Source organism: Passer montanus, unplaced genomic scaffold, assembly GCF_014805655.1.
Source record: "Passer montanus isolate IOZ18808 unplaced genomic scaffold, ASM1480565v1 scaffold26, whole genome shotgun sequence".
NCBI classification, from domain to species: Eukaryota; Metazoa; Chordata; class Aves; order Passeriformes; family Passeridae; genus Passer; species Passer montanus.
In genome coordinates, this window is record NW_024367261.1 from 6,145,754 (window position 1) to 6,169,818 (window position 24,065).

At 41.0% G+C, this 24,065-nt stretch overlaps 1 protein-coding gene across 3 annotated transcripts in view; it reads left to right on the plus strand.

The window, feature by feature from the left end:
* The window catches only part of RNF144B (ring finger protein 144B), an 85,946-nt gene extending 62,239 nt beyond the window's left edge, over positions 1 to 23,707 (plus strand). For all 3 annotated transcript variants that reach the window (XM_039712050.1, XM_039712049.1, XM_039712048.1), the window contains 6 exons: positions 4,568 to 4,672; positions 12,319 to 12,379; positions 17,000 to 17,204; positions 18,353 to 18,497; positions 20,224 to 20,313; positions 20,511 to 23,707. In XM_039712050.1, the coding sequence (XP_039567984.1) occupies positions 4,568 to 4,672; positions 12,319 to 12,379; positions 17,000 to 17,204; positions 18,353 to 18,497; positions 20,224 to 20,313; positions 20,511 to 20,651 (747 nt within the window). In that variant the 3' untranslated portion in view covers positions 20,652 to 23,707. The remainder of the gene's footprint in view (positions 1 to 4,567; positions 4,673 to 12,318; positions 12,380 to 16,999; positions 17,205 to 18,352; positions 18,498 to 20,223; positions 20,314 to 20,510) is intronic.
* The last annotated feature ends 358 nt before the right edge of the window (positions 23,708 to 24,065 follow it).

The following is a 24,065-nucleotide window of genomic DNA, read 5'->3' on the forward strand; positions in this document are numbered from 1 at the left end:
TTGTGACATAGCTAACTGGATATTGATTTTATTTTATTAAATAGAGGAAGGTGATGTCCTGAAAGACAAAACCAGCATAAGAGGAAAAAAATCCTGCCCCAAAACACTTAGACAGCAAATTATTGGAAAAAAACGTAATTATACATTATGAATCTCAGAGAAAAAAATACTTCTAGTCCTCTTTTGACTGAAGTTGTCACTAGTCCAGCAGGAGCAAAACATGCTTTGCAAAGCTAGATCAGCAACAAGACATTCTGTTAGGTGTACTGAGTTTTACTAGTGGAATTATATGATCACATTTGAATTGATCTTTCTTGCTTGAATGCCTCAATTTTATTATGTTTCCCAGAACACAGATGTGTTCATGGTATAGTTGCTCAGTGGGGAAAATCCGAGTTAACTGATTGAAGCATACTTGCAGGTATGGGAATTAAAACTACTTATGTTGGTGTCAGCTTTTTATTTGAGGGGTGAACATAATGGAATCAAACTTCCAGTGTGTGATCTGTAGTCAGCAGGATTCTAACCTGTTCAGCAAGACCTTGGTCAATTTTTAGTTTGCTGTCTCAACCATTCTGCCTCGGCTATGTGACACATTCATGGAAGCTTTGCTGGCTCTGGCTGTGGAAAGTAAGAGGATGGCGTTAATGTCACCATAAGCCACAGATCCTGTGCTGAGGCCACTCCAGCCACTGACTGCTCCGTGCTCAAAAGTCACCATACTGCAGGAAATTGGTTGGAGAGTGTAGCCCAGCATGTTGAGACCTCATGATTTCTAGGATGTCAAGATGACGACCCTTTCAGGCAAAGTTTGTATCACAGAAGGCAGAGCATGTTGATTTTTCCTTCACTTTAAAGAGCAATTAAGTAGCATATGTAGTGTATGCAGTTTTCCTGAGACACTGCTGATTTTTGTAGACAAAATGCACAAAAAATCTTGCCATTTTATGTCTGTAATAATGTATTCTCTAAAGTGTGGGAGGACACACTGCTGAGAAGGTCAGTCGTGATTCATTATACAGACATGGAAACATCTTTTCATCACATTTTTGGCTTGCATCTTTTCAGATACTTAGTTGCCACTTCTCAAGTAAGCAGCAAAATTAGTAGCTGAGCTGTAAATAATGGTAAAACCCCTCTGAAAACACTTTCTCTGCAAAGTGAAGGCATACTTTAAAATTTCAGTGATTTTCCAATGTTTCTTCTTTGGTGCTAAAAGGGAACAAGAAATTCACATCTTCATTCATGTACATACTTTGGTAAAAAACCTAATCCTTCAGCAATAAATATTAAATGCTTTCTTCAAGTTTCCCAGCAACTTTAAGCCCTTTTTGTATTACACCCAAAGCACCTTCTTCAAGCACAGAAAGTCAAGAGCAAATATTTCATATCTATAACAATGATTTAACAGGGAGATTTTCTGGGAAATACTTGAAGATCCATGGCACTGCACAGCCCAATTATAAAATCTCTCCAAGCTGAAAGCACAGCAAGCTCTAAAAGAACCACAGAAGGCTTGGTTGCCCACTTACGTTCACCTACAACCAAGCAGTGGGTGAGAAGAGAAGAAGAATCCAGATCGTTAGCAACCCTCAGAAACCTCGGTTCTCCTGGCTTGGTATCCCTAATGACTTAGATACTGCATATGGAAAATGATTGCAAAATCTATACTGTGGATCGAAGCTCCTTAAGAGCTTCATGCCCATCCTTGTACGGAAGCGTAATTGTCAGTGCTCCGAGCTCCTGTCCTGAGAGTCTAAATTAAGAACAAGCCTCTGGGCTGCTGCTGGGCCTGCAGTAACTTCTCATGCTTTGTCCTCCCTCTGTAACCACCTGACCTGAGCTGCCCTCAGAACACAAATCCACTGTACCATGCTGTCAAAACAAATTACTAAATATCAGGCGGCACCACAGAGGAGACAGAAGCCAGGATCTTAGCAAAAGTAAAAGGTTGCTCTCTCATGCTTGCTGAGGAATTAAGGCAACCTAAATGCTTTGGTGGGAAGGAGACATTTGCCCTTCGCCAAATGCTGCCCTGAGACTTGATCCAGAAAGTAAGCAGGTCTGCCATGAGGAGATGAAGTGAGATGTAAGGATGCTCTGCCCACGGATTTAAGAACACTCAACACACTGCAGCACGTGCAGGCCTTGGAGAAGGGACTCTGAGGGCAGAATTTTCTATTTACATTATTTGTGGAGGATGCTGTGTACAGGTACAAACCAGGGAGAAAATCTGTGTAGGGAGTGAGTGCTTGCTGCCCCATTTCTCCTGTGATCCGTGCTGAAGCACATGGGCAGTACTCAGTGCTTAATGAATGTGGAGCAGAGGACAAGGTCACCCACTGCCTTCACCTGCATCAGTAATGGCACTGGGAGCCACCCTGGGCTCTGGGCATGCTTTTTTTGGGCTTTCCCTATGTCACCTGCTGCCACTGCCCAGACCATGGTGGCAGATGTGGGCACAGCCCTGGCAGCTCCAGTGTCACCTGGAGGAGTCCACTCCCAGGCACCACTGTGGTTCCATACCTGCTTCTGCTCACTGCTCTGTGAGGGAGCTGCTGTGCTGGGGGTGCTTTGATCCCGTGGGTAAACTGACTTTGTGAAAGAACTGTGCCTGGATGCCTTTGGGAGGAGTGGGCGAGAAGATGGGACAGGGCACTGAGACTGCTGTTGGAATAATAAAAGAATAACTGCTGATTAAATCTGGGCTGATAATCCCTAGGGAGCTAATACTGCCTTCAGTAACTGATATGATTTCTTTTTTGCTTTTCACCTGTGAATATCTCCCTCGCCTCCCACATACTACTTGCACCATCAATTTCTTACAACCTGCTTTGCTGCTTTCCTATAGGGGTGCATGCTGGATCTGAATACATTAGTGTTTAATGAGAGACACATTTAAAGCTTACCAGTTAGATTATATCCCAACGTTCTTCTAAGAGAATACACTTCAAATATTTGCAAATCAAAAGTAAGTTAATTTAAAATGCCAGTAAGTTAAGATGACTTTGCTTGCTTGAGCTAATATCTCTATAGCTCATCAGAATTAAACAAAATGTGGATGTGGAGATTTACGTAGAGAGACAGACAGAATAATAAGGAAATTTCATTTCCATTTTTAAGGGTCCTAACTATCCTGACAGTTTAGAGGGAATCAGTTTTCCAATAAAAAATACAAATGAGAAAATTTCTTTAATCAGAACAAAATATGCAAGGCCTTCTCAGAATAGTCCAGACTAACACAGACTTGAGAGTTATGTGCCTATAAATAATAAAACAATGGTTTTTGAAGAGTCTAAGGCTGCTTTACTTGGAAGGGCTGTGATTTCCCCATTACTCACCTATTAGCTTTTGAACTCAGTGCCTCTTCCAAAAGTTGGGGGATTGACAGAGGTCTCAAAACCCTATTTTGCTTTGACATATTTCTTGAAAATTGATGGGGCAATAATGAAGAAATCAGCAGTACTGAGGAGAAGGTTTGTAGTACGGACATGAAATACAAAACTGTAGGGAAAAAAACTACATTAGTCCTACTTCTCATAATGTATGTTTATTTTCATTTACAGTAAACATTGCAAGCTGATACCAAAATCTGTCAGAAGTCCATGCTTTGTTGTTCTGTTAATGGTGACTTGCAATTTATTGTATGCTTTGCCATTATTTTGAAGAGACATTGTTGTTTTATTTTATGTAGAAGTGACCTTACTTACTTGTTTTTGCAATTTGGAGGAACAATTCAAGCACTGTTCTTTGGTCCATTGCATGAGTTTTGTGCCATGATTTTACTGAAGACTGTAACATGTGTTATAAAGACAAGTTGAATATATTTGAAACTGGCATGCCAGGTAAAGTGTGAGGAGAATAGAGGCCTTTTTGAGCTTGGAGGGGAAGCCTGCTGTTTTTGTAATGGAACAATTTGGAAACATTCTTAAAGTGGCCTCCATGCTGGAAATAGACTTTGAATAGAGTAGAGGCAGATGATGAATCAGCCTTCAAATAATGGAAATTATTTGATCCGGGGCGGGGGGGAGTTGAGGGGGAGGAAAAACTGATAGATGCACATCTTCTAGGGCAGATTATAACCTCCCAACCAGGTGCTAAACCCCTTTTCTCTTTTGTGCAGCTGAGAACAGTGTCGTTCTTGTAAATGAATTCTCCTACAATGGCGACTGGTGGATGAGAGTCTGAATTCAGAACACAGGAGGAAAAACAAAGGCACAAAGCCTGTTTAATTAGGATAAAAGATACTCACCCCTGCCAAATCCTCCAATTCCAGTTTAGCAGAGCATAGGGGTTGTTAGGGCTGAAAGGTCTGACTTGCTGACTTAGGTAAACGCAGTGCTCAGCAGATGAAGTCATGCATAATTAATTGTTCTTTGTTGCATTCTTTCCAATGTAATCACTTGTAGCATTCACGCTTATAGTAATTGATGTTTGCTATGTGCTGGAGCTTCTGGACAGCCAATTAAGGTGGTGAAGGTGGGAAGTGCACAGCATCTCTGACATCTGGTTGTTACCAGCATGTGGGCTGTAACTTTTTTGTTTTGTTTTCTTTGCTTGTTTCTAGTGTCTAAAACTGTACCTGGAGCTGGCAATTCAAGAAGGTTGTGGTTCCCCTATCACATGTCCAGACATGGTATGCTTGAACCATGGGATCATACAAGAATCAGAGGTATCTATACTTCTCATACGTCTTCCTTTCTCTCTCTCTCTCTTGCTTTTTTTTTTTTTTGGTAACATATATCCCCCAAATTTCTTTATCTGCATAATAATAAATGTAATAATACAATTTTTCCTCCCTTCAATTACTTTTAATGAGCTTTTGGCAAGAGGCCTGACTGACAAGAGGCCATAGAACAAACAGATGTTTTTTCAAGGGTTTTGCTCCTTTTTCCCCTTCCTCTATTCCTTGGGGGAGAACTTCCCTTGGCATCTGGATAGCCTCTGAATTACCCATGCAGGTGACTTAACCAGAATACCCAGAACTGCTGAGCCTCCATTAGACTGTCACTTCAGTCAGATTTGATTCAACTGAAAACACTGAAATTCTTGCATCTTTCTTAAGAGCAAGAACTCAGACTAATGGCGTGCGAGGCCAGAATTTCTTTGTGTGTGTTGATCTTGGGCTGCAACAACTGATTTGCAGTCCAATCTAATCGTGCAGGGCTGTATAATTATATGGAAAGGTACCTGTACAACGCCAGGTAGAAGTAGGTCTTAAGAGATATGGAAGGTGTCTCTTGGGATACACCCAAGGGATGCTTGCTTGCCTGCTTTGTGAGGCAGGAATGTCCCTGCTGAGCCTGAGAATACAAGTAGGACAAAGAAAAAACCAGCCAAAAACCCCAGGAAAAATAAGATGGCTAAGGTATTTTGACTAGTTTTGTGCATTCTCTCAGCATTTGAGGAATAAAATCAAGGAGAATTAGATCTCTGTTCTTGAACTGAAGAAGAGAAGTTTGTCTTCAGGATTCTCTTGAGCCCTGTGCACACAGATGCCATAACTGTGGCAGAAGGATGTAATCCTATTCAAATGCCATCAGTGACACTGTGATTCCTGATACCAAATTTTACTTTTTCTCCGGAAAAAATTCTGGATCTGCTCTCCAGCATACATTTGAAATGTTATGCTTAGTTGAATTAGGTCATGGGACTTTCAGCTATGTTTGTTATGGCATGCAGGCATATGGGGACCCCTTTTTTTTGGCTGAATCCAGGTATTGTGAAAAGCAGTCAGCTGTTTCCCTTTCTCCTCTTTCTGCAAAGATACAGAGAGGGTGTAGCAATGTCCTTCCACCCATTGCACCAGACTGGAGACATCTAGCCTTTATTGAAAATGTATTTTTAAAGGAAAATTACCAAATGAGAGGAAGAGTTCTGCTTTGTTCAACCAGGGTTATAATGCTGTAGGAATTAAGAAATATGTATTTCCCTTTAGTAAAAGAGACTCCAGGGACATTTAATAATGGACCACTGGCCTAATCTTTGGGTGTTTTTTGGGCTAACAGCAGAATGACTGAACAGCCCAAATGTGCCTTAGTGTCCCATGGATGACTGAATGTTCTGACACTCCCTTTTGGCAATCTGCTTGAAACACAAGCCTTCAGCTTGAATAGCAAACAAATCCCCAACCTGGTTAAAATTACTGCTTATGTGTTTTACCAAATATATATTTTTTTAAGGAAAAGAAAACACCCAGAAAAACAGTAATGATATAAAGAATAGACTGACTCCATTCACAATCTAAAAGAACAGTATGTAAACTACAGATTTATGTATGAACAGTCTCTATTCCTTTTTTCCCTCTCTATAAATAAGGGCTGTTCTTTGTGAAAATGTGGCCTGTTAAAGCTATTTCTGAAAAAGCAGAACCTTATCAGATGATACAGAATGTGCTTAACTAGGGCTATTGTTTGGCATGAAAGTACTATGTAGAGTTACAGTTTATTCCTTATACTCTCAAACTCCTGGTGTAAGACTAGGAGGCTTCTCACCTCTGGAGGGGTCTGGATTTTTTTTCTCTGGCTTCTGGCAGGACAGGGTTCCTCACCAGGACCATGGTGTGAGGAATGACACGTTGCCTGTACTGTAGGGAAAAACAAAAATAAAAGGTCCTTTTTTTCCTCCTCTAAGATGACATCAGCGTTTTGAAAAGGTGTATTTTTCATGTCATATTCATTTCAGACTATGCTGTGACTGCTGTTCATCAGGCACTGTTACAATTTGGAGAAAAAATAACAGTTCAAACTGTCTTTGTCATGGACACATTGCTAAACCGGCTCCTATACTTTGGGCTAAATGCATCTCATTATGTTGGCTAAAGCAATTGTTTTGTTTGCTTTTTTAAATGCCTTTTGCCATAGCCTGCAAAAGGGAGATAAAGGTGAATTTGGGCATAATTTGAAGTGAAGGAAAACCTCTTCATTGGCTTCAGTGCATTTTGGATTGAGCTTTCTTCAATAACGAAACTGAACAATTAATAACAAAGCTTATAAGCATATATAACACAGTGTAGCTATGAACACAGTATAGCTATGAAAGTTCTTCTTCTCCCTCTCAAGGTCCTTATTCAAGCTGAGTAACATTCCTTCAGTGCTTTCAAGTGACCTGTTTGTTTTCATTTAGACAAATCAGAATTAAGTCCTGTTTATTTTCTCAGTAAAATTCTGGTTTGTCTAGTTTGGTCCTAAATTACTAGAGCTTTTTCAAAGCTCTTGCCTTGCTTCTGATTTGTGTTCCTTTCCAGTTGCTTTTGGGGGTTGGAGGGAGGGAAAAACTCTGGTTAACAATTTAAACACAGAATTTTTTCTTGTATGTCTCATGAAGAAATGATCAAGTGTGAATAGTAGAATGTGTTTCTCGAAAACAGTTGAATATTTAATCAGTGCTTGGGGAATAAACTGCTTATTCATAGAGTACAGGAGATGTTGGGAATTAAGGCTTACTTTCTGAGGTCCCTCTGGACCTCAGAAAAAAATGTTCCAGGTTTTTTGTTCTTAAAATGCATAAAGTGAAAAGTCATTTGAACTAGAAAATTGTTCTTTTCAGTGCTTTGAAAATATGTTTTCTGAAACCCCTCTGGCTTGGGTTTCTTTTTCCTTCAACAAAATCTAGTTGAAACTGGTTTATTTCTCAGTAGTTTTTTTTTTGTTTTGTTTTGACAAATAGTGCATTTAAGCAGAAGGAACTGTTCCATGGAAGTGCTTGAAATCAAGTGCAATCCTAGGTCACATCTTGACCTGTTACATCTAGATAGCAGCTGCTTGTACTGTAGCTGTCTTGTAGCAGAAATAAATGAGGGGTGGTCGTGGCAAGGCAGTGGTTTTGGCTACAGAGTCTCTTTCATATAGCTGGTTACACAAAACAGGGGAAGTTCAAAAGCAGTCTTGCTAAACAAAATGTTTGCCCTTTCAAGCTCCAGTGGCACAATAAACAAAGACTACTTGGATTCCTTCCTGGAAGCAGAAGGTAGAAGGAACATCTTATGTTAATACAATTCTCTTTAAATACGCAGACTTCTTCTGTCTAGAATATTCCTGTCTCTCTTGGGAACATGCTCCATTGATTTAATTGGACCAGTTAATATCCCTAATCTAAATAAGGGGTAATTTATCATGGTTTGAAATTATTGTGCTTGGTGTGAATGCAGTCACCAGTGTAAACTATGAATCAGGGTAAATCTCCACTGCATACAGGGATTTCTACTGTAATACTTGGATAATATCTAGGGCATTGTGCTTTGCTGTTTCTGATTCCTGTATTGTTCTGGGGTTTATAACATCTATGCAGTGATCCATGTATACATAATCTGATTTGGATTAAAACTGTGCAGCAGTCGGTAAAGGAGGCACTGATTTGGGTTCTTAAGTTTGTCCAGAATTACCCCTTTGCACGCAGCACAGATCCTGCTCCTTGTCCCTCTGTCTGTCTAAATCCGTGATCCACACCAGTGCTGACCTGACAGAGGTTTGTCAGCACTTTGTAATGCAATGCTGAAATAGGACAGCAACCCAGATCTTAGAATTCTTAATTGCATTATATTCCATACCTAGCCAAATACAAAATCCCACTGGGACTCAGTCTAAAATATCAGATTTATTTTTAATTTCAAAATTGGTTTATGTTTTGCTGCAGAAGAGACTGAAATGGTAAAATGAGAAGGAATGTGAGAAAATGTTGCAGGCTGACCTATCTTTTTCAGGGTCAAAATAAAAATTTTTGTTCTTATTTACTTGTTTTTAAATAAAACCTAGGGGAGCAAGTGAGAGAGCCTTAATTTTGTTTTTATTTGTCTCTAAATAAGAGAAGAGCTCTTTAATGGAGAACATGAATAATTTAGTATTTCATTATGACTCTAGTGAGCATGGTAGCTTGACAAAGAAAGTTGTGGGTGTAATTTCTAGCAACACAGAGACTGAGCTCCCATATCCCTTTCAAAACCAAACCAGAGACCCTGTTAGAACCGTTTTACTGCTTGCACAAGAAGACAGTGCCTCTGTGAGTGGGGCTTTGGCAGAGGTGGGCAATGCCACCCTTTGTAAATTCTTCTGCCGGTGTAGGATCTGCCCTTGCTGCCTGTCTGCTGAAGTGAGAAAGGGAGCAGCTTTTGTCCTGCTGAACTTCCCTCCCTTGGCATTATCAAAGTTTGATTCATATGGGTGTGAAAGGAAGTAAGATCTATTCAATTTGCTTGATTGCCTCTTTGCATGTCCCTTGAAAGTCTGAGAATAGGTGGAGTAGTGATTTTCCCTTTCCACTGTGGTAGCCAGTATTTAAAAACAGGGGAGTTGTTCTTCCTTGGGTCCTGGTTACTGCACTGCCTGGAAAAGTTTGTTGCTGTGTACACTGAACCAAATTATTTTGAACCCTTTGCTTTCTTTGCTCTTTTGTCTCATGTATTAGCAGGGACCCTGGTTATTGTGACACATTTCATGATATGATCTTTTTGGATGCTTGACAAGGATCCAGTTGGAGCCCTTTGTGGTAGTAAGCCTTTAGAATTTTACTTCTGTAAATCAATATTTATCCTTCAGGTGAATGCTGCTGTTCTTAGCAATAGCTCTTATGTGTTCTTGTGCTGTGTAGCAGGAGGGTTTTAACTGCAGATATTGCTTACAGGTTATGGAAGATCAGAAAACTTATTTCAACTCCTTACAGCCTGATAAGTCTCAGATCAAGATATTTTCAGGAGAGGAGCGTTCTTGCCTGTATTTTTTTAATTAAAACCCTCAGTATTAAAACTAAAAATACAAGTTCACCAAACTGTCATCTAGCATTTCTTCCTACACTGAATAATTTCATGACATAGAATAAGAAAAGCCTGCTTTGTGGTATTCTCATGGTCTTCCTCTTTTGGCTCTTTGCTGTCTGCTGGATTGCTGGTTTGCTGCCTCCCCAGATTTCCATGCCCTGACCAGCCCAGAGACATGAGTGATTGCACTCATGAGAGAAGAGGTGTTTGGGGTGGACAGACACCCAGATGGGGCTTGAGAAGTTTTTTGGAAATGAACATTTAGACCAGTGCCAAGTAGGAGGCGATAAACACCTAATCCCCTTAATGTATTTACTGCTGTCCTTCTCAATTAGGTGTAAATGAGATTAAAAGTTCCCTGAGGAAAGGATTTGCTGTTTTTTATAGGGACCTGATATTCATGTTTGTTTGGTTTTTTCCTCAATTAAGTTTGCACATACAGCTTTCACATGGCACTGAATTCAGGCAGCAGGAATTTGTGCATTATTATCCTCATGCCTGAAGAGACTGAATCTGTGAGAGGCTTGGGCTCAGCACCTCTCAGGCTGACCTGTGTGTAGGTGCCATCAGGACCTGGTCTTTCCAAGCTTATGGGAGTCAGTGGCACAGGTGATGGGCTGCACGCAGGGAGGGAGAAGCTGAGCTGTGAAGAGGATACGTAAGAAAAAGAGTGGAGCTGAGTGAAGCCAGTGGGGAAAGCTGGCATGGTATGCTCAAGTTTTCCCCAGGAGAATGGGAAGTGTTCAGCACTGCCTCTGCTTCCTATTGAAATCTGTGTTAAGATGCATAACTCTGCTCCCACTGTAATCAAAAAGGCTGATTTTTAATACATGGGAAATTCTGGGCTCAATAGAACTGCTCTTGAAAAAACTGTATGTTAGAAGTAAAAGCAAGTACAGAAGAACCCCAGCCAACTAAACAATCCACTCAAGTGGCTCTTACAGCATTGAGACTCACTGTTTTAATTTAGTTGTAATGAAGGAAAATTTAAAGTTGTTGCCAGTGCTCATTCAGCTAGAGAAATGCAGATGACTCTTTTCATTTTCCAAACTATTTATATGTGAAGCTGCCCTGGGGAGGAGTGGGCAAAACTGAAATGTCATTGCTGAAATTGCTAAACTCTTTTGGCCCATTTGATTTTTTTTTTTTGGTGTGTTTTCCAAGAGTATTTCAGCTGACTTCTGATGAACAGGTGAAGAGTTTCCCAGAAAAATCTCTGTGTCTTACAGTCATATTAATCTTAAATATTAATTAATTACAACCATGTGAATCTTTAAATTATTAAGTCTTGACATAATTTGGATTAATTTTTGTATTGGCTTCAGTTAAATAAATGAGCCAAGTATCTGCTACAAAATACAGTTGTGTACAATCAAGTCCAATTGATTTGAGATATAAATAAAGCAATTTCATATTTTATAATACTTCTTTTTCCATCTGTGAAAGAAAACTTATTCACAGCATGATATTGAATATATATTGGGTTTTTGTCATCATATCTCTTCTCATGGGTGCTAAACCCTACAACTGAGAAGGACATCAAGGGCCAGTGTCTACTTCACTGAGGGCAAATTTTGCCCTTTACAATAATCTGAAGGACTGTGGTTGGATACTGGATGTGAGATTTGGAAGCCTGTCACTTTGAAGCTGTCAGTTGTACACTGTCTCACAGTGCTTCGAATGATCAGGTCTTACATTAGTCTAGGTTTATTTTCAGTAAAAGACAAAACTATTTCCAGTGCTAGTACAATATTACTAATGGATCAGATAAAGAGCATAGTCCCACATTCTGAATCTGACAAACACGTGACTCCTGAAGTGCCTGTGAAGTTCCTTTTAAACCCCTCCATACCCTGTATGCAGGTTTGCGTATTAGTTTTAAATAGGGCACTTGGTCTTCTTACGTAGACTGTTAATTGGAGATTAGAGTATTTAGCCTTTTAGGCTGCTGGTTTAATTACGGTAATGTGTAAAATGTATCAGCAAAGCCTGTTTGTCTGTGCCAACTAAACTTGTTAACTTCAGTCGGGTTCCCAATAGGCTGCTCCGTGTCTAAGGCAAATTCCAACAGCAACGGCATTAGCTGTCTTGGCCCAAACCCCATGAAATGAATAAAAAATGGAAACCAGACTGGCTTTCAGTTCCTGAGAGCTAAGTGGCCCTGCCATTAACACTGGGAGACATGAATGAAGAACCATTCATTTTAGCTGTATTCTTGTACATGAGCATGCTGCAGTCTCCAGGGCTGGCAACCTGTCACCCTTTGGTACACTAAACCAACATGAAATAAAATTGGGAAGCCTGAAGTAAATATGGAATCCACAGAGAAGGTTTTAGTGTGCGTGGAAAGACAGACATGGGCTGAACTACTGGGTTGTGTGGCTGAAATAGGGGAGGTTAAGAACTACTTTTTTAAGTTTTGGAGAAGAAGTCAGGGTGTGGAAGAATATGGTGCTGAAAGCAAGCTGGAACAAACAGATCAGAAAAGCAGGTGTGTAGAACAGAGTACTTACTAACTTTTTAAAGTTTGTATTTCTAATGCTTATTTTGTGTATTTCTCATTTCAGATTGCCTCTTTGGTTCCTGTTGACCAGTTTGAGTTATACAAGAGGTTGAAGTTTGAACGAGGTGTGAAGCTTTTTGTCTCTATTACTTTCTCTTTTGTCAGTGGAGGCAGCACTGTTATATGTGGCAGAGATGGAGCCTGTTAAGTGAGTTAAGGAACAGAGAAGATGTCTTTGCTTTGAAATAGTTCAAGAGCAGTCACTAGGTCTGACTGTGCTCCACAGACAGAAATTCTGTTCGAAATTCTGTTTTGCAGAATCAAAAAAGCAGCATCTTAATGAATTACCAGACTTCTACTCAAGCTTGTGGGCAGCACTCTCAGACTGTGCCTGGGGCTCTGTTGTTCTTCCAATGGCATGTTCATCTTGGTCCTTGAGCTGGTTGTACTGCTAGACCTTGTCAAGGTGCTAGAGGCTGTTGCTGGCCAGGGCACACAGTCCTTTTACACATCCATAGGGTTCTTCAGAGCTTGTAGGGTACACATGCTCTGAAATGCAATGTGAATTTTTGCAAGCATCTCTGCAAAATAGCTTTGCTTCTGTAGAAGCCTCATGTGTGTTCATCTAGTAGAGGTTTTCTTCCCAAGGAATAGTAGGTCCCCTCATTCCTGAGGAAGGCCTACTTTGTAAAGAAGTTTAAAACTGAAGGTCTCACTGAGGCCAAGCTTTCCTGTGCCCAGAGGTCACCCTTCTGCATCAAGAGATGGTTCCTTGACAAGGCTGAACAAGAAACTTGCTAGTCAGAAAGATGAGACCCCCTTCCTATTTTTAAAGACTGTCACCAGCTCGAAAGTTTCAGCTGGAAGGTGCAGTGTTTTTCAAAGAACTCAGTGCATGGTAGCGTGCAGACTGGTGTGTCCCAGACACGGCCCCACTCTGCCTGTTCTTAAACTTTCCTTGTATTTATATTCTTGCTCTGCATGCCTGCTTAGATGCAGTGGATTGTGTAAGGCAATGCAGAGGACTATAAAAATTAGGCAAAGTAATGCACTTGAAAAGTTGTTCAGATAGAAGCATGCATAGGTTTTTACAGAATCTCATCTGACATGAATCCTTGTGAATAATGACCACAAAGTAGAAAAACTGCAAAATACTCAAATATGCCCCAGAGTTTATGGGCAAGTGCAGATTGTAGCTATGATTTTCAGGCACTCAGGTCAAAAAAAAAAAGAAAAAAAAATCCCAAACCTTGGCTTATTTTTTATTTCTTTCTCCTGTTTTACCACCTTCTTGTTTATTCTTAATTTCTTACAAAGTCTCTCCAGTTCATAAGCTAATTAGTGGCTTGTCTACAGTCCTAGACAGTGGAAATCAGAGCTTGTTAAATCACCATATTAAAGGGCTAAGAAAAAGAGACTTTCTTGCAATACATTAATCTGTTTTATGTAAAACCTTTTTTAACTGAAGACTCTGAAACTATTGGTTTCCTGGTATCTCTTCCTCTATAACTAGCCAAAGCTGAACTCATGATCTTTTGTCCAACTCACTGTTACTTTTTTTACTGCCTCCCACACAGAGAAGTCTGAAACTGTCTAGTTTTTAAATCCTCGTTTCCTTTTCTTTCTTGCCTAAGTCTGACAAATCCTCTTCTACCACTGCTATCTCACTTCATTATGATTCTAAGATCTGTCCTTGCTGCTTTATGATAAAACTGGTGTCCAGGCAGCAGACTTAGACATAGCCCTTTTGCCTTGCCTTTTGGCCCCAGCAATAAATCCAGCTTACTGATGTCTGGGAGCAACAATTCCTGCTAGCTGAAGCTCTGACCTGGACACCCAGCACTAATCCCAGCCTTAGCCAAGACCTTTTGCCTGTCCTGGATTTAGTGCTGTCCCCAAGGGTGACCTTTCTGTGCTCGTCAGTGGGACTTGGCTTATTGGCTTCTGCTGGCCTGGAGCTCCGTTCTCAGAGCTGAGCCTTACCTGGCCAAGCCTGCCGGCCCTGGTCTAACACTCTTTTTCTGAAACTAGCAATTGACCTCACTCATGGCATCTCCTGGGGATGAATTCTGACCCAGAATCTGTCCAGAGACTCCTTCCTGATCTTCAAGTGATTGGTGGAGCCCTTCCAGACATTTTCCATTTTGAGATTAATTTTGAGGAAAATTTGGAACGCCCCAAGAAGGACTTATACATCCAACAGCTGTTTCCCCCATCCCCATCTGTGCTAGCTATGTTAATAGAATCTATTTCTTCTCATTTTCATTGCTTTCTTTTTTTAATGGGCCAATAATATTGTGTGAAAACACAGTGAGAAGTTATTGGTATAGAATGGTGTATCTATAGACAATTGTTAAATTTAATAATAGATACACTGATAATATGCTATTCTCTTGAGGGTTTTGTGTTCTTTGAATGCAAATGTGTTTTTAAAAACAAGATTTTTTTGCATGTCTGTAACTTCTCTGCAGCCAGTCACAGCCAAGCCACAGAGCTTCTGTGAAACATATTTATTAGAAAAACAGGAATTACTCTATGTCGTTTAGGATGGGGTTGATGTAGTCAACAGAAGTACAGAAATAGAGGAATGGTAAGTGGTTAGGGCACATGCATTATGTTTGTCAGTAGGCTGAGGGGTAGATGAAGAGAATCTCCATTTTATGCCTGACTCAAAAGTAGTCTGTTTTAAATGGAGATTTTTGTGAAACACAGTCACAGTCTTACCCTTTCAGTGAGTACCTCTTCTGAGCCAAAAATTATTTTCTTCAGGGTGCTGCATTCCCCCTGTCTGCCACCTACATCTCACCTGCTTGGTTGCATGTTTTATGAAAACTGGCGAGATCCCTGCCCAAAACTGGCGCTGTTTGGGAAGGCTTTTCTCCTGAGAGTTGAGGGAGCTGTGGCAGAACAGGATGTAGGGAACCAGCGGAAAAGCTCAGGAGAGAAATGGCCCTAACCAAGAGATGGAGCAACTTGCCGGAGCAGGATGATAGCCTCTTTCCCTTTTTTGCCTGTGCCTTTTCAGTTTTTTCTGGTTTTGCTTGTACTCCATGGTAAACCAAACAGTATGAGACAGCATGGATTGCAAAACAACATCTGTGGGTTCTTTGTGAAATGGAGGAAGTGGGAGAGGAGAGACTTTCATCTCTTGCATTACATCTTGCTGCAACAAATTTGTAAAAAACAGGTTTACAACCCCACTCCTCTCCTCCCAATGATGTCAAAACCAGACATTCTGTCTTTCACCCAAACACAGGATAGGGGAATTTAGGTTTCCAAAGGTGAATTTTCAACAGAAAACATTCAGAACCCTATTGTGTGAAGGATTAAATGCAATAGCAAGTACTAGGCCATAATCTTATTCAGTTCAAGGTTTCTTTTAAGAGACACCAAAGGAACCTGGACAAATAAAAATTTCTCAATACATTACCTTTTAAAAGTATGTAAATATGAAAAGTTACTTGATTTGCTGTGGCTCTCTTCTTCCTACTAATGAAGCTGAGAACTAATTTGTTTTTGCTTCCATTCAGTAGAAAGCAAAATGTTTGTTTTGGGAGGCAAAGAAAGTGTGTGCAAGACAGTAAGAGAAAACAATGCAACTAGATCCATGAAATGGCTGAAGGTAGATGGTACAGGTGTTTTGCTGTCACTGTCTAAATTTTGGGTGACAGGCTTTGCATGGAAATAGAATTTCTGTACATCTGTTGGAGCTCTCTGATACAGACTCAGAAATTACCCGAAGTCAGAGCACTGTGTACCTGTGTGTCCTGCAGCCAGCAGAGAAGACGAACATCCATATGTGCTTTCAGCAAAATTTTCCAGAGAACATATGTATGAGGTCCTTTTGCAGCTTTTTGTTTCAAGTGGGACAACTATTTTTATCTGCTGGAGGTACCTTGTAATGCCTTTTGCCATCTCACAGTCAGGATTTCCATTGACTTCAGAGACATCCCTTCCATGTATTTATTTTCAGTGCTGGTACCAGAGAGCTCCCAGGGAAGGAGGAGGCATAAAGTAGCTCCTGCAGGCATGACAGCCCTTTTCTGGGGAGGCTCTGCAGGGTGTCAGTGTTCAGCTGCACCTCATGCAATTGAGCAGCAAATGACCAGCAGTGAATGTGTCCCAGCTGGGATTTTGTTGCAAATTCCTTGAATAAAGATTGGGAAGTGAGAGAGAGGATCAACATTTATCATTCTCTGCCATGTGATGATGACTGTAACTCAGTGTCTACACCCTAAATCTTGACTCTTGTAATAATCTGATACCAGACAAAGAGTAATGGTATGATACAGTAAATATTAACTGCAGTTTATAGATAGAGGAGAGTAAATAAGGCATGGAAAGTGACTTGCCATTAATTTAATTACAGTCCTTCTGCTGTTTACATGGAAGTTACTGCATGGCTTGCACATGTCAAAGACATGGAGTGGCCTAGTGCTACAAAAGACACGTGCTTCTCAGCAAGCAGCAGTTAGGTTTGTATTTTGAACCTCCCTATAAAAAGGCAAGGAACACATTCTGTGTAGTGTATTTCTATTATTGCAATGCTTTCATTGCAACTGCTTAGCAGAGGACAAATGCAGACCTGCCTAAAGAAGATCAGGCCCAAATGCCCATGGGCTGGGTGTGGAGTGCTTTGGCTTCCATACCCTTGTGAAGAATTGGATGCTGTATACCTAGATATATGTCACTGCAACAAGAAGGGGACTGTATAAAGAGTTTTATTTCTCTCTGTTGCGTTTCAGAAGTCCACTTGGACCCCCAGAGAACATGGTGCCCCACAGCCGACTGCCAAACAGTGTGCCACATCACACCAAGCGAGTCGGGAGCACCAGTGCCAGTGGAGTGCCCTGCCTGCCACCTGATCTTCTGCTCCTTCTGCAAGGAGCCATGGCACGGGCAGCACCAGTGCCAGGAAAAGCAAACAACCCCGGTACCGACCGAGCAGGGGTAAGATGGGCATCCACGATGGTCTTTTGGTTCTTTTCATCACAGGGCCTCACATCAGGTTCATGGAACAACTTCCTTCTAGGTCCACAGCTTCAGCTTGAAGACTGTCCATATCTCCTGGTGTTTCCTAAATACAATTCCAGTCTAAATATTACTTTAAATGCTAAATTTTGGTTTTTAATACTTAATATTATCTGTGTACTTGTCAAGCTTGGGTTGCAACTGACACTTGTAAAGGTGAAGCCCTCCAGGACTTTAAATCTGCTTAAAGGCTTTGTTCACATGCTAGAATTATGACCTGTGCCCATACCAAAAATACAATATACCAATATTGCAGGATCCAAAGTTTGTTTATACTGTGGTTAAGAAATCACCCCTGCTTAATATGTACAGAATCTGTGCATAGAAAAACCTTAACTCCTACACAGTGTAAATTGCACTTGGAGTGAGAAGCCTTATTTTACTCATTTTCCTTAACTGCAGACAACCTACAGATCAGGTTGTAAAAATCATTAATCTATAGAAGAGAGGCTTTTGTGTTTAAATTATGTCATGTCTTTGGCTATCCATCTTTGTTTTCAGAATTAGGTTATGTTGAATCATGTTTTCAAAGTTTTCTGTCATTTTTTTTTCAACAAATGAAAGACTTAAAACCTAGAGGATTCTGCTTGCTAGAGACTCCATGGAATAGGAGTTGCCAAAAAGCTCTTGCTATGATTTTTCTTCTCTAGGTGTGATCTCTGGCTGTGGTGAAGTTTAAGCCTATTTTATTCAGACAAGGAGGATTCAGACAAGGATTATGAGTTGCATAATCCAGTCCTGTTAAATGAATTGTGCAAGGTCTCTGTAACAAAGTCCTAAGTTTTAATGCTATAGGTAATTAATTGTGGGTGTAGTAAGTGCTGGTTTTATATAGCATAAAGGAACAAAGCAAGGGATTTTCACTTTTATGTGATACTAATAGTCTTACACCTAGTAGAGAGTATGCTGCAGTGTATTGTACTGAATACAAGAAGCTTCACACAGTGTGTGTGTTAGGACAACAACATTAGATGCTCTGAAAAATAAGCACAATACACATCAGGCAATGGACCTGAATACCAACAATTATGTTCACATCTCACTCTAATGTTCCCTTACTTTTCTAGATTCCTTATTGGAGCAGAGACTGAGGCATCAATTAAGCAATGCCCAGTTTGTCGAATTTATATTGAGCGAAATGAGGGCTGTGCTCAGATGATGTGCAAGAACTGCAAGCACACATTTTGCTGGTATTGTCTACAGAACTTGGATGTAAGTGCCACAAAAAACCACCAGGATAAAGAATAATGGGGTTAAGGGTTAGTCTGAGGCCCTGTGCAAGCTCTTTGTTAGTTCATTGCTGTCCAAGCGAATTTCTTGGCTCAATTCAGCTTCTGACTCAGTTGCTTTCTCTTCTTTCACCCAGTCCTTTTATTTATATCAGTATAGTTCTTTTTATTTCGTCCATAAACAGTTATGGCCATGTCTGTGGGTCCCGTGTTAGTTCTTTGAGGGAAATGGGACTAATGTGGTGCTTTCTGGAGGTTTCTTCCAGCAATACCTTGCTCCAATTCCCTCTTCCTAAAAACAGTTTGGTTGAGTGTGAGGGAAATAGATGTCTTCCACCTGTTTCAACAGCAGAGGACATAGCCTGTCTAAAAAATGGTATGGTACTGGGTGAAGGGGGTTGTTCCATGGTATGGTGGCTAGGGAGGACTAGGTCTCCTCTACTAGTCCATCTCTAGTGCCGTGTTTGCTGAAGAGAATGATTGGCTATTAGGCTTGAGGATAAAAATGTTGGATCATGAAAGCAGATTGTGAAGTGTGTGTTGCTAGGTTGCTAGTTACTTCTCAAAGGTGGCAAACCAGTCTCAACTTGTGTGGACTTCAAGTATTCTAGCAGCATGAAGAGTCCTGGAGGTAATGCGCTTGTATGTATGGCAGCTTGCCCTTTTGGCACAGTCATCAGTAACAGCTGTGGGAGCATGAAAAGGACTTTACCAGCACTTGAAATAAAATGTTATGTGCTGCATGGCTTTTCTTGTCTTTTCTGTACTCCACAGCCAGCAAACAATGAGACTTCCTCAGTCTTCATCCTTTACTCAGCATGCTAAACAGGTTTCCCTTAGTGTTATGTCCCCTTTCTGTGTGGGTGAACGTGCTTTTTCAACGTGAGTCTTAGGGCTTGCCTCACAGAGTACAAGCAGTACACAGTGATTGCTTAACACTGTGCTGAACCAGAAGAGTGTCGCATTCTTGCAGACTCACAGACATGCCCTTATTGAGTTTTTGCCAGTTCAAAGGGAGAGAGAAAGAAACTGTAGCTGTGTGATTCAAATGTAGTTCTTCTGAATGTGTAGGGGTTACAGGAGCTCCAGGCGCAGATGAAGGTAGTACCTGCAAAGCCAGAGAGCAGAGCTAAAAAATGAAAGGGGAAGCAGCATCAGGTTACAGTACAGTGGTTTAGGGAGGGTAATGCAGGGCATGAGTCACCTTCTGAAGAAAACAATGGGTAGTTTAATACGTATTAATGGTAAAAGAGAAATTAAACAGGATTTTTGTACTTTTTATATTTTCCTGTTAAGTCTAAGAAGAGAATTACGGTGAAGTAGGTACAGCAGGAGAACAGAAGGTAAAACACTTGAGGAAGATGATCCCTCACATTGCTAGTTTTCAGAAATGCCTGTTGTTTTCAGTTCCCTTTATCATCACCAAATTATAGACCAGGTACTTGTGCAATTAGGTGAAACTCATGTGCTTATGCTTTTTAAAAGTGGGGGAGGAAAGATGCTGTATGATAGCTCAGGTGCCAAACATATGCCAATTTCTGAAACTGCAAGAAGTTACTCTAGGTAATTATTTGGAAGACAGGTGAACTTGTCTGCTGGCAGCTGTCAGTTTCAAAGCAGTGCCAGGAAGGTTGTGTTTCCACTTTAGTCTTGAACTTCTTCCTGCAGTTCCGTAACCTGCCCTTACAGCTTCTCCTTTTGTTTTTCAGAATGATATTTTCTTACGGCATTACGACAGAGGCCCTTGCAGAAACAAGCTGGGCCACTCACGGGCTTCAGTGATGTGGAACAGAACACAGGTGTGTTCCTAGCCAGCTGAGCAGAGCTCTCATGCATGCATGAACCAAAGAGATTTTAGCCTTCAGAGAAGAACCAAAATGATAATTTTCATATTTTCAGCTTTTTTTGGGTGACCTATGCTATGTTTATGCATGGACATGCATATTTCATTTTCCACACTATCTAAATATGTATTTTTCACCACCCTGTCTTTCAGGTTGTGGGGATCCTCGTTGGACTAGGTATCATAGCGTTGGTGACCTCCCCCTTGCTGCTTGTGGCATCTCCGTGCATCATCTGTTGCATTTGCAAATCTTGCCGGAGCAAAAAGAAAAAACCCAACCTGACGACAATCTAAAACTCTGTGTCTGTTTGAGTCTCCATCTGTACAGCATATGTATGTGAGAAAGCACAATGGTTGTGTTTTGGTGCCATACCTACCAAATAATGCTCCCTTTTTTTTGCCAGTTCTTGGGATAAGTGCCTATTCTTCACAGGCTACTCTGTCACTAACAAGTCCAAATTATTGTGCAGTACATACAGTGTAGGTTTTTGCTTCCTGAACAGGAAAACAGGACACCATTCAGTCCATATGATCTACCATTCAAGACTGATAGAACATTCCCATGTTCCAGCAGCTGCACATGACTTGATCCTGCTGCATCACTCTGTCTTTGCAGCTTCAGTCATTACTGTCGTGCTTGCTGTTGGTTCTTGGTGACACTCAGATTTCTCAGAAAGTTTTGGGTCTTTTGTGAAAGAGGGAGAGGGAAAAGCCTGATTGGGTTCTTCTGTCTGATAGCTTGTGTCCAGTTAAACGTAACAAACCATTGCGAAAATTTGTTGGGTAGTTTCCTGTCAATTGGCTGCCATGGCATTTCTTTCAACATTGAAATCCATTTGATTTTTATCATTTATCTCAACTACAGGAGTAAAAAACCCAACAAAACTGTATTTAAGATAGGGTTCTCTTTTGTGAGTCTGGACTACCTTGAGAAAGCTGCTATTTTTTTTTCACATCAAACATGACATATCTACCATGAAATATTAGGAATATGCATATTTCCCAATCATTGGGCATGCCTTTTGTCAATACCATGGGTGTAGCAAACTTCACAGTGAAGGTAATATTGTAAGAAAGACTGTGATACAGTTCCCATTTTGTGCAGAGCGTTGGGATCTTGGTTGGGTGTGTGCAAAGTGGCAGCATGGGCGCAGATATACCAAGTACCTATGGGCAATCAGTGTATTTTTTTCAACAGTTTACATGGGGTGGCAGCAAGAACCCTGTTAAAAAGTTATTGAAACCAGACTAAGCCAAGCCCTCCTTCAAAACCTTGTGGACCTGCTGAAGGGAATACTTGAGAAATGCTGTGTAAATGTGACCTCAGTCCATTGGTGGGTATTTCTTTTGGCCTGCTCAAGGTTAACAAACTCTGTTACTGATATTTTTTAGTTACTCTAAATCTGGAAGGCTGTCAGTTAATAAGTGCTTCATTTTAATTTGGTGCCTCACCACCAAACCAATTCAATCCCTGATATCAGTTACACCTGTATAAATTCACTGAAAGCTCACTGAAGAGCTGGAATTACTGCAGCTCTTCAGTCAGGAGTAGCTGAGATCAGACTCTACTCCCTGGAGTTTATTTCCTTAATGGATGGTGCTCCTCATAAGCGGGGCCGGTGCTGCTTTTGTTCTGGACTCCCGTCTGTGCATTCTATATCTGTGGGAAGAGATTCAAGTTTGCACTGTATAATTGGTTGTAATTCCAAACCCCTTTCCATAAGGGCTGCAAGGTTTGAAGGAGATGCTCAGCCCGAGTGTGGTGTCGGCTGCTCCTCTCCGAGCACACAGCGCGGGGCACTGGGGAGTGCTGCGAGGCTGCTGTGAGTGCTGCCTGTGCGGGGTGTTTGGCCGAGCCTCAGGAACTTTGCCTCCTTGGCAGCTGTAAATGTGACCTTTTTTCTGTTTAACTTCGCTCTCTGGTTACTGTAACAAAAGTGGCAGGATTTCTTCTTTTGAGAAATGTAGTCTGTTGAGCAGACTAGCAAGGACAGAGGCCTTAAATGATACTGTTTTACTTTTTAATTGATTTCTTTTATAAATACTGTCTGACTTTGCTACCAGTGATGGCTGGAGGGCAGGCAGTGCTCGCCAGTGTGAAAGGCTGTATTTATTCTTTATCCTCAGCTTTGAAGGGAAGCAGAACGGTAGACAGTACATTCTAAATACAGAGTGCAATGCAGGCAACTGCCATTTATAATAAATAAAGAATGTTTTCTGTATGTGTTTTCTTGAAGAGCACTAATGGTAGTGCTTTGGGGTACTTGTGACAGATTAAAGTGTCCAGCCCTTGGCTTTGCACTATTTTTCTACCTACGTTTTTATGGCACTACTGTCATTTCCATTTTATTTATGAACTTGAAGTTGCAAGTCTTACTTTAACAAAGCCTCAAGGACAAAGATGTAGGAGCTGTACAGTCTCTTTAACCATAACCAGCATTGCAATGTACCAATATCCTTTGCATGTTAAAATTTGAGCGTTTTTCATGTTTTGTGATCTTACCCATGACTAATGCATCTTATGCTAGTCCTGTTTCTTTCCTTGTCCTCTTCCTCCTTCTGTTTGCCTGTTTTTGCTACAATGCCTGTTGTAACGAGGGTGGCAGATCTTTTTTTCATTAATACTGTTGTGTTAATGAAACTGTCAGGTTCTCCCTCTGCTAAAGAAATGCAGCTGAAGGCAGCTCTCTTGCACCAGTTTAAGTGCCTGGTGGGCGTACCAAAACTGATATAAATTAATCATGCAGAAGTTAACACAGCCTGGCAGTCTCAGCACCAATCCAGACATCTAAGAAATCTAGATGTGGATTGGTAGCCCAGGCTTTTGCTGGAAGTCTTTACACAAAAACTGGATAAGGAGAACATGAGCTACAGGCACCCTTCCTTTGGTTGTGTAGGTGCAGCAAATGGACCAAGAAAGAAGCTCTAGACATCTTAAGAGCTTAAAATTAAAGCTTTACAACAATGATTTTTTTTTAAAAGGCTGTGTTCAGTGTTCCATGTGTCCTGGCTTTTCATTGCATGGGAATACTTGAGCATGTGCATTAAGTAGACCCCGGCCTGGCTGAGTCAAGCCTTACCTGCACTGAAGTGCTAGGAGCAGGAAAGCCCTGTTGCTTTGTTTTCCAGAAGGCAGCTATTTTGCACCAACTGGCTATGCTCACAGAGCTTCCAGAGAAACATTTTTGCAGGAATCTTTTTACAGTGTTGGCTTTTGCTTTTGTGTTGCTTTGGTTTGTTTTTTAATTTTGTAAGAAACATTAAAGTCACTTTATAAAAGATTTATTGAAAGCATGACAAATAATACTAGTAATAATTATGGAGAATGAAAAAAGACAGGACTTGGACTACATCTGACTCTTCTTAATCAAGATATCTGTAAATCCAGTCTCCTGAGCTCCCTCTGTGTGATGCAGTTGGTGCACATCACCAGCTACCAGGCTTCACTGCTCTTCCCATGTCTCTTCTTGGCGCTGTGGCAGGTGGCAAGAAGGGCACCCCTTGTGGTGTGGGGGCAGCAGCCAGGGGAGAGCTCAGGGCTGTAGCAGTGCAGGTACCACACAGGAGCAGTTGCCCACCCTGGACTCATCACCAGTTTGTTCTTGGGCCTTTAACCACTGAGAGACACCTTGGGGGTTTGGGGCCTTTAATGTTACATTGAGAGCTTTCACAGATGTCTCTCTTGGAGAGCAAAAGTGGGAAGTACTC